The following is a 16,312-nucleotide window of genomic DNA, read 5'->3' as shown; positions in this document are numbered from 1 at the left end:
TACTTGTACTCACATTTACCACCTAGATCAAGCATGTTAGATTCATCTCGGCTCATTCTTTGAACTGAACCCAATGAAGTACAAGGAAGTCCTCCTTCAGCCACCCCCGCGAGGTACATGGCGGCTACAAGTTGGCTGGCTTTGTAGAGTTGATTGCTGGTGTGATTTTGGTCGCAATCGTCGAATTGTAGCCAATCAAAGCTCGGTATCTATAAATAGACTATGCACAACAATTTCAGCCAATCCTGTGTTCTTATTTTAGAACATTATAACCAATCCAGTAATGCGTTCGTTCAATCGGCGTCGAGAAGGATCGTCGGAGAACACCATTATTGGGCTTCAAGTTGATGGACCAGTTCCAGGTTGTGCGAGAGTTGGCGCCGGCGCTCTTTGGATGCATCTTGCTCTGTGTGAACAAGTCCAATGGGCAGCATGTCGCGGTCAAACGGATGCAACTTGCCGCCGCCGCCAAGCATCAGTCCAACGAAGGCCCGACGGTACGCTACGGTGTTGACCTTGACGCCAGCCCTAACGATCGATCGATCGATCCCATGAAGGTGCAAGAGGACGTTCATGTCGAAAAACGAGTGTACAGGCACGTCGACAAAGTGGGCGGTCACCGCAACATCCTTCGGTTGCTCACGTCGTTCGAAGAGGACGGCCACGAACACTTTGTGCTCGAGTATTGCGTTCGCGGCGACCTGTTTACGATGGTGCAAGAGGCTCCCCATCAACACCTTCCCGCGTCGCAAGTGCTGCATTACGCGCATCAGATCTGCCACGGTCTCTCGTTCCTCCATTCTCGTACGTCTCCATCATCGTCCTCCCATCCTCCCTCCCTCACACATAATCATCGCAGATGGCATTGCACACGGCGACATCTCCCTCGAAAACGTCCTCGTGGACGCGCACGGCGTGGCCAAGTTAATGGATTTCGGCCTCGCCGTCGAATCCTTCCATGGTAATGCATACTGTGTCCGTCGGTCATGTTGTGGTCGTTCAACGCGCTAGCTCAGCAGGGATGCAATCGTCGTCGGCAGTGGGCAAGTTCTTCTACATGCCGCCTGAAATGTACATGGGGGCGCCGTACGATGCTTCCAAGGCCGACATGTGGTCGCTTGGCATTTTGCTCGTCATCTTGCACACGGGGATGCCGCCGTTTGCCCGCGCCCACAGTTCTGGTCCATTCCTTCGCTCCGTCATCTCCGTCCTCATGCATGATGACAGAAGTTGCTCCGTAGATCACGTGTTTGCGTCATTCCAACGGCATGGCATCCGCGCGCTGTTGCGTGGATGGAATGTATTGCCGCGCTTCTCCATGGACGCGGTGGACCTAGTGGAGAAGCTATTGGTCATGATCCCAGCGACTCGGTTGTCTGTAGCACAGGTAACATTACAAACGTCCTACATATGTAAATATGTCGAGATCGATCATATTTACATGTTATTTATCGTTTTACTCAAAATTTGGCTGACTTTTGTACGGAATCGCCAAATCTATCGATCGATTTTCTTTGGACTACTGACTTTTGTGTGGTGATTGGTATCTATCACACTAATTGAAGTCACACACTAATTTGACATTCACGATCGCTGTTTTCTGCAATCGGATTGGCTAAACACTACCGATTGTTGTGTACTTTCTTTGGTTGTGTGTCGATTCATTCTCCATAATAACGATGATATCGTTATAGGTGCTTCGGCATCCGTACCTGACGCCGCCCCAACACCATCCTGTGCCCAAGCATGCGATGATGGGCACTCCCGAGCATGCCGGTAGTAGCTGTCACTCCAAGATGGAACACAAGACTCGTAGTAGTGGAGGGGTCCATAGATTCTTTCAGAGGGTGTTCCGCAAGGCTGTAGGATCAACCAACCAGTCGACCCTCTGCGGCACCCTCCACGACGACTCGTCTGAACGCACGTTATGCAATGATACACCTACATCGAATAACCAAATGTGCACTTGACCTTCTATTCTTGCCCTGGTTCAAAGCAACTATCTAGTATCTAGTACTACTTCTACAGTACTACTAGTATGTAGTTGTAGTCCAATTGTTCGTGGATATGTGACATCGTTCAAGAATGTGCGTTTGGAGGACGGCGACAAGAAATTGTTGTCTGGTGGCGGTGGTGGCTGGGTTGACTGGTTCATGTACCCTGGTTGTGTTGTAGAACAAGCGGATTTGATTGGTCCATTCTGTAACGACCTTTCGGCATGCTGTTTTTCTATTGGATGAATGTACGTACTTACTTGGGTCGACTGGTTCATCATGCAGCCTTTCCAAGCCTCGTTGTGTTGTGGATTTGAATGGTCCATTCTGTAACGACCTTTCGGCATGCTGTTTTTCTATTGGATGACTTTGTATGATTCCAGCCAATCCAATTGCAGTATATGTACATTTCGAGTTCATTAGCACTATTGTTGGTTCACGTCACCATTGTTACTGCCTTTTGAGCATACGATTTGGTGCTACATAATGGTAGTGTCGACACTACCAACGCGACAGGCCTTTGCATTACAAAGTAACTCGAATAAGCGTCAACCATCACTTTGGTGTTTTATGTATTGAGTTTCAACGTTCAGCAGTCCATCCATATATGTACTACTTACTGTACATAGGAAAGTTACATCTGTACCTAATGGCTGCGGATGCAGGCACAACACCTACAGTAGGTCGTTCATTCATTGGCTCAAAAAGCATTTCAATGACCTGTTTCATTGGCTACACCGTTTCACTTTCAACCATGGGGTCTGATTCACCACGACATCATTTCGAGCAGCATCTAGCCAAAGAAGGGGGGGTCTCCATCCATACGACGTGGAAGGTGTTCCAACGTCCCTTCGCATGGATGCGGCGAGTGAGTTGAAGTCGCCGCTCCCTGCTTGGTTCATACAGTACAGCTGTTGTAAAAGCGTAGAAATGTCCGGATAAGTGAACGTATCCGGAAATGACGCAACGTAACACACCGCAACGTTGTTCTGGCTTCGAAACTTGCAAACTTCCTACGGAGCGATGCAGCGCTACACGAAGGAGTCGGTCTTGGCCAAGGCTTTGTATGGCGAGGTCCTCCTGGCAGTGGACAATGTGACGGGTATGAAGGTGGCTATCAAGCGCATGAACCTGGATGCGGCCACGAGCCGAACGTCGATCCATGGCATCCCCATCGCCGAAGACATTGACATGGAGAAACAAGTGAATCGTGCCGTGTCGAACGGCAAAGACGGATGCCATCCCCACATCATGCGCATGCTCCGCGACTTTGAAGAAGACGGCATGGGCCACTTTGTGTTTGAGTTCTGCGCCGGCGGCGAACTCTTTGAACAGACCCTCCCCATGGACACGATGACCGTGGCCAAGGTGTTCCGACAGGTCGTGAATGCCGTTCACTTCATCCACAGCCGCGGCTACGTCCATCGCGACATCTCCCTCGAAAACGTCCTTCTCGATGCTAACGGTATGTCCATGAGTGCCTCTTATCTATTCCACGACATGCTCATCACGTGAGTAGGACACGCCAAGCTGTGCGACTTTGGCTTGGCGACAACCATCGACGAACGATCGACGCATATCGTCGGGAAAGCGTTCTACATGGCGCCGGAAATGTACTTGCGTCACGGATACATGCCGGCGCCGGTCGACGTGTGGGCCCTGGGCATCATGATGCTGATTTTGCTCACCGGCGCGCCGCCCTTCGCGCGCGCCAACGACTCAGACACGGTCTTCCTCTACGTCAAGCAACATGGCATCACGTCTGTGCTCCGAGCTTGGAAAGTGCTGCACTTGATCCCGCTGCCGGCGCTGGACTTGCTTGAGAAGATGCTCGCCGTGGACCCCGCCAAGCGCGCAACAATGCATGACGTCATGCATCATCCGTTCCTAAGGGAAGACCTCCATCTCGTGTCCTTGCGCGGCAGGAAACGCATGATCGTGCGCAAGTGGCTGGCCAAGATGCGCCGTCGTCTGCATCACATGCTCCGAAATGTGCTGCCGTCAATGAAGAATGCGCCCGGGGTTGTCGGGTTATAACTGGAAAAGTGTTAGATCTGTTAGAATAAACAACTGCATGTGAAATATTATAATAAATGAACCACCTTGAATAGATATATTAATAGTACTACTCCTACCGGTATGTAGTATATACTATTAATAGTAGTACTACGTTTTAATAAGTATTTGTTGGTGAATCATGGCTTGTGCGTGTGAATTAACTTTACCGTACAGTACGTAGTACAGAACGAAATGTGTAGGGTTTTTCCTGATAAGTAGCTTGTTTTTCGAAGTATTATTAATACTTTGTGGATATATTAATATTTTGTGGATACATGTATATTAATATTTTGTGGATATATTAATACTTGTAGTGTAGTACATACAGTACAGTCAAAGTGAACAATACTCGCATATATTATAGATTATACGGATAACATTGGATTATGAAATAAATAAAATGTTCATTGATCAACCACACACAGGACACTACGGCATGATGTTGACGGCATAAGGTTGGCATCGGGGGACACAGCATGTCGGGATTACGGAATGAAGACGGACGCATCCATGAACTGGCGGGAGGGACATGGGGACACGCGATGATGGGAGGTGATGTGCGTTGGACGTGGATGCATGTTCACTTGACAATGGCAAACAACGGGCTTTCGGCCAAGAGGGTGTTGGAGTTGTCGTCGTCGGCCCCATAAATCTTGATGTAGTACTCGTCCTTGATCGGCATGCCCCAATACACGCGTTTCCAGAGGTAATGTCCAGAGTTGGGTGCTGTCATGGCAATCACGGTCGGGACAGTCCACGCTTTGTTCCACACTTCAATGCGCACAGTCGTGGGATGGAACCCCAGGGCAAGGTCGTCTGTCATAGACCACGAAAGCGACGTCGGTTCCCCTCTCGTACATGCTTGCGGGGGTTCGATGAGCATCGACCACTTTACCACTCCTTGGGGTTTCATCTCGTCGCTGTCGCCAAGGCCGTTGTTGTCGTTGAATTCTTTCGGGATCGACAATCGTTGCACCCCCAAGGTCTGCATCGTCTGCACGGTGTCCGTATCCCATGTCGACGAGCGCGTCCTTCGCATCATTGGAAGGGGCGCTACCCTCATTAGGGACGCCGTCATGCGCCACGAGCTGGTCTCTCGACCAGGGTACGTCTCGAGGTTTCCTGGGAGCACATTTTGCATCCTTCAGCGAGTCAATATATGACACCGTTCTGGACCAGGTTCAGAATACTACTACGCTTTGATTGGCTAAAATAGAAATATCTGCCAGATACATTCCCACAAACGACAAAAACAGGGTTTCTTCGGGTGGAAATAATTGTCTCATATACCCCTTTTTGGTGTTCTTCTCGAAAAATACCCTCTTTTGGACCACCTGACATAGACCTACGCACGTACGACGCACGCCATTTCGACCCCGTCCGTCTCATATGGGTTGTCCATATTTGTAGGTTATACTTGGTATTTGTATACTGGTATGTTTTGGACAGCTTTTTTACCACCAGCGTTCGATATTTGATATGCTGGAAACGCCGAAAATCAATTGATTTAAGGGAATTCGAAGAATTAGACGCGTTTGAAACATGGCGATAGTGGTTGAAAGTCGTTTTATGCCGCAGTCAAAACTGCGATTTCTGGACCGAGATGGATCATACCGTTCGAGTTGAGTGGAATGCTCCCTGGTTAACGACTTGTATCTCGGAAATGTACATAGGTGCGACGGTTCATTGATCAATTAGCTTGATTCGTCCAAATACTGGGTACACTGAGTATCCGTATCCTCTGAATATTTAAAATGCATTTGAAATATGTGTGATTTTCGCTGCCCACTCGGCAGTTTCTGTCGCCTGCGGGTTATCAAATACATTACTCGTAGAAATAGTAATGCTAACATGCAAGTACCAGTATTGTACTTTGCACCTTTTTTTGGCAATCCAGGGATAAATTCATTGTGTTGTGATCGAATAAAGTCGGACATCTCATCCGACTCAATTCTGATTGGCTTAAATTCGACCTAATTATCATGTCTTTACTTTTTGCTGTATCATTTGGGGTCACAGTCTGTCAATTCCGGCTTCATTGTGCTCCTACTTACTGTACATCCACAATGTTGAGAAATACTGTAACGCCCAATAAATACGGGTGCCGTACAATCCATTAAGTACAGTAGGGTGTATATACGGAATGCCATAAAAACCTGGAGTACAGCAACGTTTTCTAGCCAGCCGTGCAAATGTGACCATCTTCATTTGGGACATACGAAGCTAGTAGTCAGTGAAACCCCCGGATGATGGCAAATTGGCCATTATATGCCAAATGCAATGCAGCTATAGCCGTGGCCGAGGTGTAGGGACGACCCAAACCAGTGCCAATCGTGCTGTTATAAACGTTTTGGAGCTCCTGCACCGCGAACTTCCATTCACACAAGATATTGCCTTGATTCTTGGTCAAGTCCCGCAACTTGATCTTGTACAGCCAGCTAGCAACGACAATACAGTACCAAGAATGAAGGCAATTGTGTGAGTGGAAGTTCGCGGTGCAGGAGCTCCAAAACGTTTATAACAGCACGATTGGCACTGGTTTGGGTCGTCCCTACACCTCGGCCACGGCTATAGCTGCATTGCATTTGGCATATAATGGCCAATTTGCCATCATCCGGGGGTTTCACTGACTACTAGCTTCGTATGTCCCAAATGAAGATGGTCACATTTGCACGGCTGGCTAGAAAACGTTGCTGTACTCCAGGTTTTTATGGCATTCCGTATATACACCCTACTGTACTTAATGGATTGTACGGCACCCGTATTTATTGGGCGTTACAGTATTTCTCAACATTGTGGATGTACAGTAAGTAGGAGCACAATGAAGCCGGAATTGACAGACTGTGACCCCAAATGATACAGCAAAAAGTAAAGACATGATAATTAGGTCGAATTTAAGCCAATCAGAATTGAGTCGGATGAGATGTCCGACTTTATTCGATCACAACACAACGAGCAAGAAAGTCGGTCAAACGGTCCGACGATCACTTGGTTCCTGTATATCCTGTCCGACTTTTTTCGACTAATGAGTTAATGGAATTCGCAAGGTGACCCACCTTGCTCCTTTTTAATATCCAATCAGAGTCTATCACACATTGTTTCTTACACACGATTGGCTATAAAACTGACAGAAGAGCTTTATGTGACGCTGCTCCAGAGAATTGTGCACTGATGAGTGCTCTCCGACTTTATCCAATGTGATTCTCCCCTTACAGCTAACATTATGTTGTGCGCTCGGTTGGGTGGCAATGTCTTGGTGGCTCTGGTGGGCCAACGCGGTGGCGCAAGAGGTCTTGCTAGCACCCATCGCAAAGTGCTAAAGCCGCCATTTAAGCACTTGCGATGGGTGCCACCACGACGTCTTGCGCCATCACCCGCGCAACCACGTGATCAAATCGGCAGCGAGGTGTACGGCACCGACACGGGCTGGATGGTGGATTGAAGGATGACCAATTTCATTGGGCTAGTAGGCAAGTGGTGAAGTGAGATCTGTTAGAATTGAGCGAGTCCTGAATACCACATTACACAATCTTGCTCTCATACATAGCCTACACAATTATCTCAAGGCTCCTTGCATCCACCGCCATCACAGGAGTAGAATATATCGCAACAGGGCGTGATGTATCTACACAGCGATTTTCGTGATTTCACGGCATCTGATTGGACATAATTGGACAATTTTGAATTCGCATGGTGACCTGTCTTGCGAATTCCAAAAACAGACAGACACATGCAAAATAGAAATATATAATACAAACTTGAAGATATATTTAATTGAAATTATTTATGGAATTCGCAAGGTGATCCACCTTGCGCTTCATACAAAATTGCCAATTGCACCTTGCTTTTTCGGGTTAATGATTAAAAAATTCCCAGGCTTAAACAACGTCTAAAGTAACTTGAATAACGGTTGGGTGCGTTGTTTAAAGTTAGTGGATCTAATGCGATGATTGGTTGGTTGCTGGTGGTTTTACAGGCACTTTCGTAAAACAAGTTGTTTGCTGTTTTCAATCTGGCAAACAACTTGTTTTACGTCAATACGTGTCAAGGTGCTTGCCGCAATTAAACTGAAGCAGCTTTGGCCACATTCATGACCTCCCATCCGTGATCACTACAAACATTATTAACAACTACTCCGAGTAATTTACCAGTATAACGTTAGGGGTGTAGTTAGCTAGTAGTCGCTCTGTCTGATGATTCAAAGCTATGTGATACAGTACGTACAACACTTTGAACGTTTGTACGATACGTGGAGAGAAAAAGCGCAATACAACTACTACCGTAGTACACGATGCATAGTACTCACATTTCACATCCTAATAGGGTATGCAACGTGATGAACTGTTGGTTGCACTGGGTACGTTGGCCTGGTGCTGCAACTCGATAGTTAGCGGCTGAAATAAAGTAAGGGTTTTTTACAGTTAATTCTGCTGAAATGCAGAACTTGGGTTTAGCGTTGATCTATCTATCTTCAATGGGGCATACTGTATATTAAACATTTGAACCGAGAACGCCATATTGAAGCGATGAACCGAGATCTCCATATTAAAATTTTCCTTCCCCTCCACATTAAACTACAAACTATTATTAATACTACTGTATGTATTATATCTACAATACTACTATGTTCCCAAATAGTTGTCAGGTACATTTTCATTTGATTAAAGTATGCTGGTCAATCTTGAATTATCTTGATTTGAGTTGCCACACCATAGCCACATACTCCATAGCACTCAAAATTTATTGTATTTTTTTAAATGGTGGCGACTACTGATGTTTGGGAATTCACCATTTTTTGCTTCCATATATGCTTCTTCGTCAAGGCGATAACTAAGTAGGTCAGCGCGTTCTCGTAGCAAGTCTCCTCACACTCTACGTTGAAGGTGGAAAAGTCTGCGATGATCGAATATATTCACTGGAGAATCGGGTGGTTCCAAGGGGCTGGCCCCTGCGAGGGTCGAAAATCGATGGATATCCGATTGCTCTGCAACTTTCCCAGTCGATAAGAGGGGTCGAATGAGGACCCCTGGCGCCTTTTTGGTAGAACGCACCGAGCCTCCTTTTTAGCTGTGCATGGGTGTGCAAAGTTCCCTGTTACTGGGAATATCTTGGTTTCAGTATGCCACTCGTGTGCTGGATAACACATCAGTTTCCGGATATCGTGACCTCTCGAGCCTTTGTTCAGTGGACTCAAGTGGCAAGCACATGAAAGTGGGTTTTGGCGGCATGTCCAGTGAAGGATGCGTATATGTACCTAACGTTACGCCAGTGTTAGAAGTGAATATAGTCCAAGCTTCCCGTTTGAGACTATGACTTGCGTAGGACATATATTATATACATAGCCTTGTTTGTTGGTAACGTAGATGACCAGTTTATGGTGCACGGGACAGTTTAAAGTGCACTCAAATGGACCAATGAAATTGCTTGAATTCATGAATAGCCAATCGAATCGCTAGAAATATCAAATCACCAAAACATAAGCAATAACCCCATACATATTTTAAGCTTAAACCGTGGATCCCTCCTATTTTGCCTTGATTTGAGTGGAAATCGAAGTAATTGAACGTTAAGATGAAGCGATTCAAGCTGTTAAAATAATCAGAAGAATACCCAACCTTTTTTTCAGAATGAAAATCCCGGTCCTGAGAGACGAAGGTCTCTTTAAATTGGTCATTTACGCTAGATGGGAATAGATAACACGGGTCGCCAACCCCGTTTGATCAGGCGCCGGTCGATTTGCCGACGGTTCCAATACTTCCTCTGTTCCAGATTACGACATGTCAAAATTCGCATGTTCCAAGTTACTGGCGACATTTGTATTTCATTGGCTGTAATTCTTCAATTTCTATCAATATCGAACATTTATGACATTTCATTGGCTTACAATTGCTTTAGGCGCAGATTATAAACCAATCTTTTGCGAAAATTCTTTTCAACAAAGTATCATTCGCCCAAATTGAGTGAGGGCCAGTCAATTCAAAGTAAATGTCGGCAGTCACCTGGAACAGAGGAAGTACATATAATACTGGATCGACTGAAGTCATTTTGTACTGTGTATCACACATGTGCAAAAGTTGGTTTGTCAAGTGTACCATGTCCTAGTAATATCATTCTCGTTCGCTTGTGGACTTTGTACTGTATCACCTATGTGGAACCGATTGATTTGTATGTGTATTATTGTTGCTACTCGCCTTACAACGTGACGACACCGGCGCGGACGCCACCGCGCACCAAGAGGTCGGCAATGTCACTGCGGTGGGCCAAGCCCGAGCCTTCGACTTCGGCCACGAGCGCTTGGACTTTCTTTTCTTGCTTCAAGTACGCCACCGAAATGTCGGACAAGTTGGACGCCGGCAGCGACTCGACGTACTGCAACCCTTCGCGGTACACGATTTTGCTAGCCAAGCTCGCGGCTACAATCGACTTGATGTACGCGAGGGGTACTTGCTTGGACACGCGGTCCAGCGCGACGTCGCGCAACTTGGCTGGCAAATGCTCTTCCACCAACGAGTACAGCAAGTCGCTGTGGTCGACCGCAAGGTTGTCAAAGTTGGCGACAATCGAGTCGTGGAGACGGGTGATGGCGCGGGAGATGCGCTCCGAGGACGGCGGGAGCGCCGCGTTCGGGTTTTGCTTGTACTCGCGGAAGAGCAACTCGGCTTCGACGAGCGCCAAGTGGCGCAGCTTCTCGACCACGTCGTGCACGAGTTCGTCCTTGATGTCCAAAAATTCTTGGGGTTCCAACAGCATGGACGACACAATCTCGTACGAACTGCAAATGACACCGCACTTGTTAGCCGAACTGTCCTTGACGATCACGACGCCGGCATTGTCAAACAGCAGCTGGCGCGCTTCAGGCGTGACAAACAAGTTGGCGCCTTCGACGATCAGCGGCGACGACGCCTTGCCCGTCGCGGGGTCCACGTAGTCCTTCCAGTTGTTTTCGTTGATCGTGTTGGGGCGCCCGCCCGCCGGGATGAACAGGTCCGACTTAACGCGGTTGTGCAGGGTGTTGCGTGCGCGGATGCCGGCGGGGGTGTCGGCAAGCAAAAAGTTGCCGGCGCGCACCTTGGTCGCGCTGAAGCTCGACAGCGGCAGCGATTCGTCCACGAGACGCAGCAGTTCGTCCATGTCGATCCCGTCCTTGTCGTCCAACGACGCCGTGCCGTCGCAGATACCCACGACCTTGACGTTGGACCCGTATTCGCGCGCCAAGATCTTGATGATGTTGCCGGCAACGTCGCCGTCGGTCCCGCCCGTGATCTTGACCGTGAACGATTGCTTGCGGGGGTCAATGTTTTGCGAACGGAGCGCCACGTCGGCAAACACGGCGACGCCTTCGGATGTGACACCGTACACCTTGTGGTTGATACCCACGTCCGGCTTGGAGCTGATAAACGCGCGGGGGATGGGGTACCCGCGGTACGCCGCACGCTTGGTCATCCACGTAATGTCGTCTGGGATGATGTTTTCGTCCGGGCCCAAGTAAATGAGCTCGTCCTTGCCGTAATAGTCGACCACTTGCGACTTGACCGCTTCGTCGGTCGTGTTCAAGTCCAACAGCGCATCCGAAAACGCCTTGACGCTCTTGCGGATGATAAAGTTGCGTGTGGTCGCGTCGTTGTTGGAGCTGCGCGGCTCCACGAGCACCACGGCCTTGGACCCGCCTTCGGGGATGTCCTTGTTCTTCAACTGCTGCGCAAATGCCAAGTTGTACGCTTCGTTGTACTGGCGCGCCGACTCTAACGCGTGCGCGTCCGACCCCGCGGGCGCCACCACGCGCAAGCCACCGCGCGCGATGTCACGGAAGCGGACGTGGAACCCCTTGAACCGACGCCCGTGGATGAAAAACACCCCAAACGGAACTTCCTTGCCGACCTATCAACACAACATGGTCAACATCGTCATGTATATGACACTTCTCTCGTTCTAAAATGAACATATAGCAGCAGCATACAGCATGAACCAGACAAAGAAAGCAACAGTGTACACACCACGACCGTATGCGAAATATATATATATATATCGTATGCGAAATATATATATTTATATACATATATAACGTGTTGATGTATATAATTATATACAAGGTATACAATTGGACTATAATGCGAAATATATAAATATATCATGTGTTGATATATAACATTCGACAAGGTATGCAATTGGATTATTGAAAGAGTATAATGGATAGAAATATCAATAGAATAATCTCAACGGTACAATTGGACTATTGAAGCAAAATATATAGGGTTCAACTTTATATCACATTCGAGTACACCAACGTTGGACAGTACAACAGCAAATCCAGCACCATCTGCATCCGACGATCCCATTATGGCAGTATATATATATATATACATCCTATCGATATCCACAACAACCAACCATACAAACATAGACTTGTATCAATCGATCAATGGTAATAAACGTACCGTGCCGTACCCGACAAAGTCGGGATCCATGCGCAACGCCAGCGCGTACCGGGTGCGGACGTACTTGTTGGTGCGCAGCGTGGCGCCGATGGCGTCGGCAAACGTGTTGAGCAGTCGGATCGCGTCTTCGCCTTCGACGTTTTTGCGCACTTCGACCTTGATGGCTTCGGTGCGGGTCTTGAGTTCGTCGCCCGACATCTTCTTGGCGGCGTTCGGGTCAAATCGTTCCAAGAACAAATCCGCGATCGACGCGGCCAACGCGGCGTTGGTCGGGTGGTTGAGCAGCTCGAAAATGCGCGGCAACGAGTACGCGTACGGGTCGACCTTGGCGAGGATGCCATGCAGCATGTGCGCGTATGTGGCGATGATTTCGGCATGGGGGATGTCCACCACGTTCTTGTGCGCGAGGGCAATGTCGATGGGTTTGTCGTCGAGCCACTTGAGGTAACGCAAGTCGTACTCGATCTGCTTCCAGTCGAGTTGAGTGTTCTTTCGAAAGTCTTCTTCGGATGGCGACACCAAAATGCGAATCATCGACACCTACATCCACGATCGTCATGACATTGTTGTCGGCGAAATTTTGAAATAAAATGAAGGCCACGAACCGTGCCCGAGCCCTTTTTGCGGTCGTCAATCACGTCCAAATGCGCGCGGCGGACGTTCAAGTCCTTCAAGCCCAAGTACGTGGCGGCACGTTGCAGCAAGTGCTTGGTGAGGACGTTGGACGCGGCCAGCGTGATCATGGTCTGGGGCACCTTGCCGCCGCTGAGCTTGTTTTCGTCGCTCTTGCTTTCCCAGCCGTGTTCGACGCTGACCGCCACGCCTTCCGTGCCGCGGACGCGGTGGAAGAGCGCGATTTGCGTCGCCAAACGACGGGGGCTGCTAAACTTGACGTACATCGAGTTGGACAGCGACAAGAACTCGTCAACGGCTTCGGGCGTAAAGTACGCGGCCGGCTCTGGCACGCCTTCGACACCGGCATACTTACCGGCTTGGATGTCGGCCACGTATGCTTGGATCGTGTCACGCGCGGTCTTTTCTTCGGGGGTGTCGCCGCGGAAAGGCTCTTGGCGACCGAAACGGAACACGTCCACGGCCAACGAGTCGTCCAGCGACGAGAAAATCTTGACCCGCGCCAATTCACCTTGGTCCTTGGGCAACTGGTCCATGATGTCGGACAACAAACCGGGGTACAAGTCGCCCGTGCGGATGTACGAGTACACCTTCTTGTCCGGGGAGCTCAACAACACTTCGGGTTGTTGCGCGTTCACCAACGCCGTGAGCGCGTTCAAGTGCTGCAAACGGTCTTCCTTGGTGATCGCGCGAAAGTACGCCGCGGGCATGTTGTCCAAGAACCAAGGGACGGTCTTGGCCGCCGATTCCTTCTGCAAGTCGCTCAACGCCTTCGCAAGCGATTCCTTGGTCTCGTTGTCGGCCTACGTTGAAGCAACACAATGTCGTTACGATTGATCGATGCATCTCCGATACACATCCGCCATAATCAACGTGCATGCACATGATGTTGTCATGTCCATATATGTCCAATGTAGATGCGTCATCGTACCGTGCCGAAGGAGCGTACGGCGCTGGCAGGCGCGGCCATGGAGCGGACAGGCGCGCGGCTAGAGATGCGGGACAACATCCTTTGACGGTCAAAAGTGAAAATGAGCGGATGGGGCGAGAAGGTGCGAAAAATTTAATAAATTTCATGAATTTTTTCGTACCATTTTCCATGGGCAATCCCTGGGCAGCAATTAAAATGAAGGGCTCGGTCAAGGCGCCGCCTTATCCGGAACAATCCGTCCCGTTGATTGGCTCGTGCCATATTATCCGTAAAGAACTCATCGGCCCACGTTGAACTTGCGATTTACACGTCACATGTCCAGGTTGAACGTGTGGGTGCGGCGGCCACACGTCGTCCGTCCACTTCGTCTACCGCCAGGCACCATCAGTGCTCGTTTTCAGTGCCGCAGTACACATCATGATGGGAAAGGTCATGCTAATGAGAAAGGTTGACAATGTGAGGGTTGGAAGGAACTAGAGGGCTTAAGCTGGCCTTCGGTTGCAGGTTTCATCAGGTTACAGTACCGACAGCAACATTGACACCCCGCCTGCAGCCAATGGCGTTGGTTCCTTCTACTCGTTGGTGCTCCAATCCCGTCCCAGGAAACCCCGCGACACCCCGTCGATGTTCCAGATGGGTACGCTCCACATGGTACAAAGGACTGAATTCATCCGTCCCCCTACTTAGATTGTAGCACTTCGATATGATCGCTGTCAAATCGTGACCCCACCCCCCACATATGAAGCCGTGGATTACCCTGCAACAGTGGGATGCTGCAGTCGAGGTAATGTGATGTGGCATTTACTTCTCGTACCGGTACAATATTCACTGTCAACCAACTTGCACGTACTGTACAGTACGTAACAACCAGATAACTTTACCACCATAAGTTAAGTAGACGGAGGGAGAGCTGCCCCCCCTGTATGCCTTCTTGCTGTCCTTAGAACACCCTCTTCACGAGATGGCTTGCAAAACTAGTGTAGTCTGCTGTTATGTACCGGTATGTACTAAATACTACACAAGTTCAAGCCAATCAAGGCGCACTGAATCGACAAGCTACCAATCAGCGAGGTGTAGAATGAACCAATGTTGTGGCTACCGTATTGCGTATTGCGTAGTTCGAGTTTGACACCTGACGTTAGGGCGTGTTTGGAGCGACTTTTGTGTCAGCGGTTTTTGGAAAAGTAGCCAATCAAAATCGTTTCCATCGACTTTTGCAAAAACCGCTCTGGACGACCTCCTTGAGGTCGTTTACAGCGACTTTTGGGATTGTGGCTATTTATTGGGCAAAAATATCAGAATAAATTGTTGGTTGCAAACTAAAATTTCGCAGGAGCACGCCCAAAGCACACCCTTGTCGGTTGCCGGTGGTTCGTCACTCCACTCCGGTGTGTACTGGTAAGTCCTCGACGGGAGAACTTTACCCCTGTGAAGCACGGCTGTGGTAAGTCATTTCCATGTCGAGGGTAGCTGCACACAGAACGCATCGAACGCTGTACACATGCCCGTCCCGCGCGACCTCCTACTTGTACTGAACCCTAGGCTCTGTGTATTGTACATGATTTCAGGTTAGCTAGGCGTTGATCTTATGGGTTGCGCATGCCTAGAGTTAGTAGTGATGAGTGCACGACTCCTTCGGGAAGGAGAAGATCACACTGACGCACAAGGTTGAAACACATAGCATTGTCGGTCGGTTTGACCTTTACCGGTGCGCCATTAGCGTGGCAGTCTATATTTCCAAGCCGCCGACTTACGACTGACTTGCGTAGATACATAGTTCTCATGCGCTATATCTACTCTACGTCGTTTCGCCACTCGCCGCCTGAACATTTGGCCACCACAGCCACTACGCGACAACAATTTTCTGCGCTCCGCTGTCATAGAGCTGAAAATGGACATTGAATGAACTACGTAGGGCAGGTATACTAAATTCAATAGTTACGTAGGCCACCTGGCCTACTTTTCTACTTTTCTCAATGAATTAATGCACGGCAAATACAAATAGCAAGATAAATGAAAACAATGGAAATGCTGGTCCTTTGTAGGCCACCTGGCCTATCGTGTATCCTCGAGCAGTGATTGGATGAAATACTGTGTATGCATGTCTACTGTATCATTACTTGATATGGCGACGGTACCGCAGCGCGAAACTTCGACGCTGGAGGATATTCACGGAGCTCTGGTGGCCGAAAGATCCAAAAAGGCCTACGCGTCAGGCATCCGTCAAGTCGTCAAGTGGATTCAGCAGACCAATCAAGCCG

At 48.9% G+C, this 16,312-nt stretch overlaps 4 protein-coding genes across 6 annotated transcripts; 2 read left to right on the top strand and 2 right to left on the bottom strand.

The window, feature by feature from the left end:
• Window positions 1–291: 291 nt before the first annotated feature.
• H257_14693 (serine/threonine protein kinase) lies at window positions 292–1,977 on the top strand. Of its 3 annotated transcripts, none has more exons than XM_009842585.1 (6): window positions 292–497; window positions 558–804; window positions 860–961; window positions 1,020–1,175; window positions 1,242–1,387; window positions 1,695–1,977. In XM_009842585.1, exons 1-6 carry the CDS (start codon window positions 348–350, stop codon window positions 1,968–1,970), a joined length of 1,077 nt encoding a protein of 358 aa, XP_009840887.1. In that variant the 5' UTR covers window positions 292–347; the 3' UTR covers window positions 1,971–1,977. The 3 variants fall into 3 exon arrangements, with proteins under 3 accessions (XP_009840887.1, XP_009840886.1, XP_009840885.1); XM_009842584.1 differs by having other exon boundaries at window positions 1,020–1,181; XM_009842583.1 differs by having other exon boundaries at window positions 1,020–1,387.
• A 1,012-nt stretch (window positions 1,978–2,989) lies between these two features.
• H257_14692 (CAMK protein kinase) lies at window positions 2,990–4,101 on the top strand. The gene is made up of 2 exons (XM_009842582.1): window positions 2,990–3,459; window positions 3,514–4,101. Exons 1-2 carry the CDS (start codon window positions 3,018–3,020, stop codon window positions 4,029–4,031), a joined length of 960 nt encoding a protein of 319 aa, XP_009840884.1. The 5' UTR covers window positions 2,990–3,017; the 3' UTR covers window positions 4,032–4,101.
• Window positions 4,102–4,391: 290 nt separating this feature from the next.
• On the bottom strand, window positions 4,392–5,228 carry H257_14691 (hypothetical protein). The gene has a single exon (XM_009842581.1). The coding sequence runs from the start codon at window positions 5,191–5,193 to the stop codon at window positions 4,633–4,635; it is 561 nt and encodes a 186-aa protein (XP_009840883.1). The 5' UTR covers window positions 5,194–5,228; the 3' UTR covers window positions 4,392–4,632.
• Window positions 5,229–10,112: 4,884 nt separating this feature from the next.
• Window positions 10,113–14,141, bottom strand: H257_14690 (hypothetical protein). Its single transcript, XM_009842580.1, has 4 exons — window positions 14,052–14,141; window positions 13,093–13,923; window positions 12,488–13,027; window positions 10,113–11,930 (listed from the first exon to the last, which is right to left on the bottom strand). The coding sequence occupies exons 1-4, from the start codon at window positions 14,127–14,129 to the stop codon at window positions 10,245–10,247; spliced, it is 3,135 nt and encodes a 1,044-aa protein (XP_009840882.1). The 5' UTR covers window positions 14,130–14,141; the 3' UTR covers window positions 10,113–10,244.
• Window positions 14,142–16,312: the final 2,171 nt, after the last annotated feature.

The sequence above is a fragment of the Aphanomyces astaci genome (genome assembly GCF_000520075.1).
Source record: "Aphanomyces astaci strain APO3 unplaced genomic scaffold supercont1.60, whole genome shotgun sequence".
In the NCBI taxonomy this organism is placed as follows: domain Eukaryota; phylum Oomycota; class Saprolegniomycetes; order Saprolegniales; family Verrucalvaceae; genus Aphanomyces; species Aphanomyces astaci.
Note: the sequence above shows the minus strand (reverse complement) of the source record. Positions and strands in the feature narration are given on the sequence as shown.

What these genes read in the sequence shown, in the direction of transcription:
- H257_14690 (XM_009842580.1), bottom strand. Translation starts at nt 14,129, where the DNA reads ATGTTGTCCCGCATCTCTAGCCGCGCGCCTGTCCGCTCCATGGCCGCG. An exon ending in CCGTACGCTCCTTCGGCACG is followed by an intron (nt 13,924 to 14,051) that starts GTACGATGACGC and finishes GCTTCAACGTAG; the next exon opens with GCCGACAACGAGACCAAGGA. An exon ending in ACTTTGTCGGGTACGGCACG is followed by an intron (nt 11,931 to 12,487) that starts GTACGTTTATTA and finishes TTGTGTTGATAG; the next exon opens with GTCGGCAAGGAAGTTCCGTT.
- H257_14691 (XM_009842581.1), bottom strand. Translation starts at nt 5,193, where the DNA reads ATGCAAAATGTGCTCCCAGGAAACCTCGAGACGTACCCTGGTCGAGAG.
- H257_14693 (XM_009842583.1), top strand. Translation starts at nt 348, where the DNA reads ATGGACCAGTTCCAGGTTGTGCGAGAGTTGGCGCCGGCGCTCTTTGGA. An exon ending in TCTCTCGTTCCTCCATTCTC is followed by an intron (nt 805 to 859) that starts GTACGTCTCCAT and finishes TAATCATCGCAG; the next exon opens with ATGGCATTGCACACGGCGAC. An exon ending in CTCGGTTGTCTGTAGCACAG is followed by an intron (nt 1,388 to 1,694) that starts GTAACATTACAA and finishes ATATCGTTATAG; the next exon opens with GTGCTTCGGCATCCGTACCT.
- H257_14692 (XM_009842582.1), top strand. Translation starts at nt 3,018, where the DNA reads ATGCAGCGCTACACGAAGGAGTCGGTCTTGGCCAAGGCTTTGTATGGC. An exon ending in CGTCCTTCTCGATGCTAACG is followed by an intron (nt 3,460 to 3,513) that starts GTATGTCCATGA and finishes TCACGTGAGTAG; the next exon opens with GACACGCCAAGCTGTGCGAC.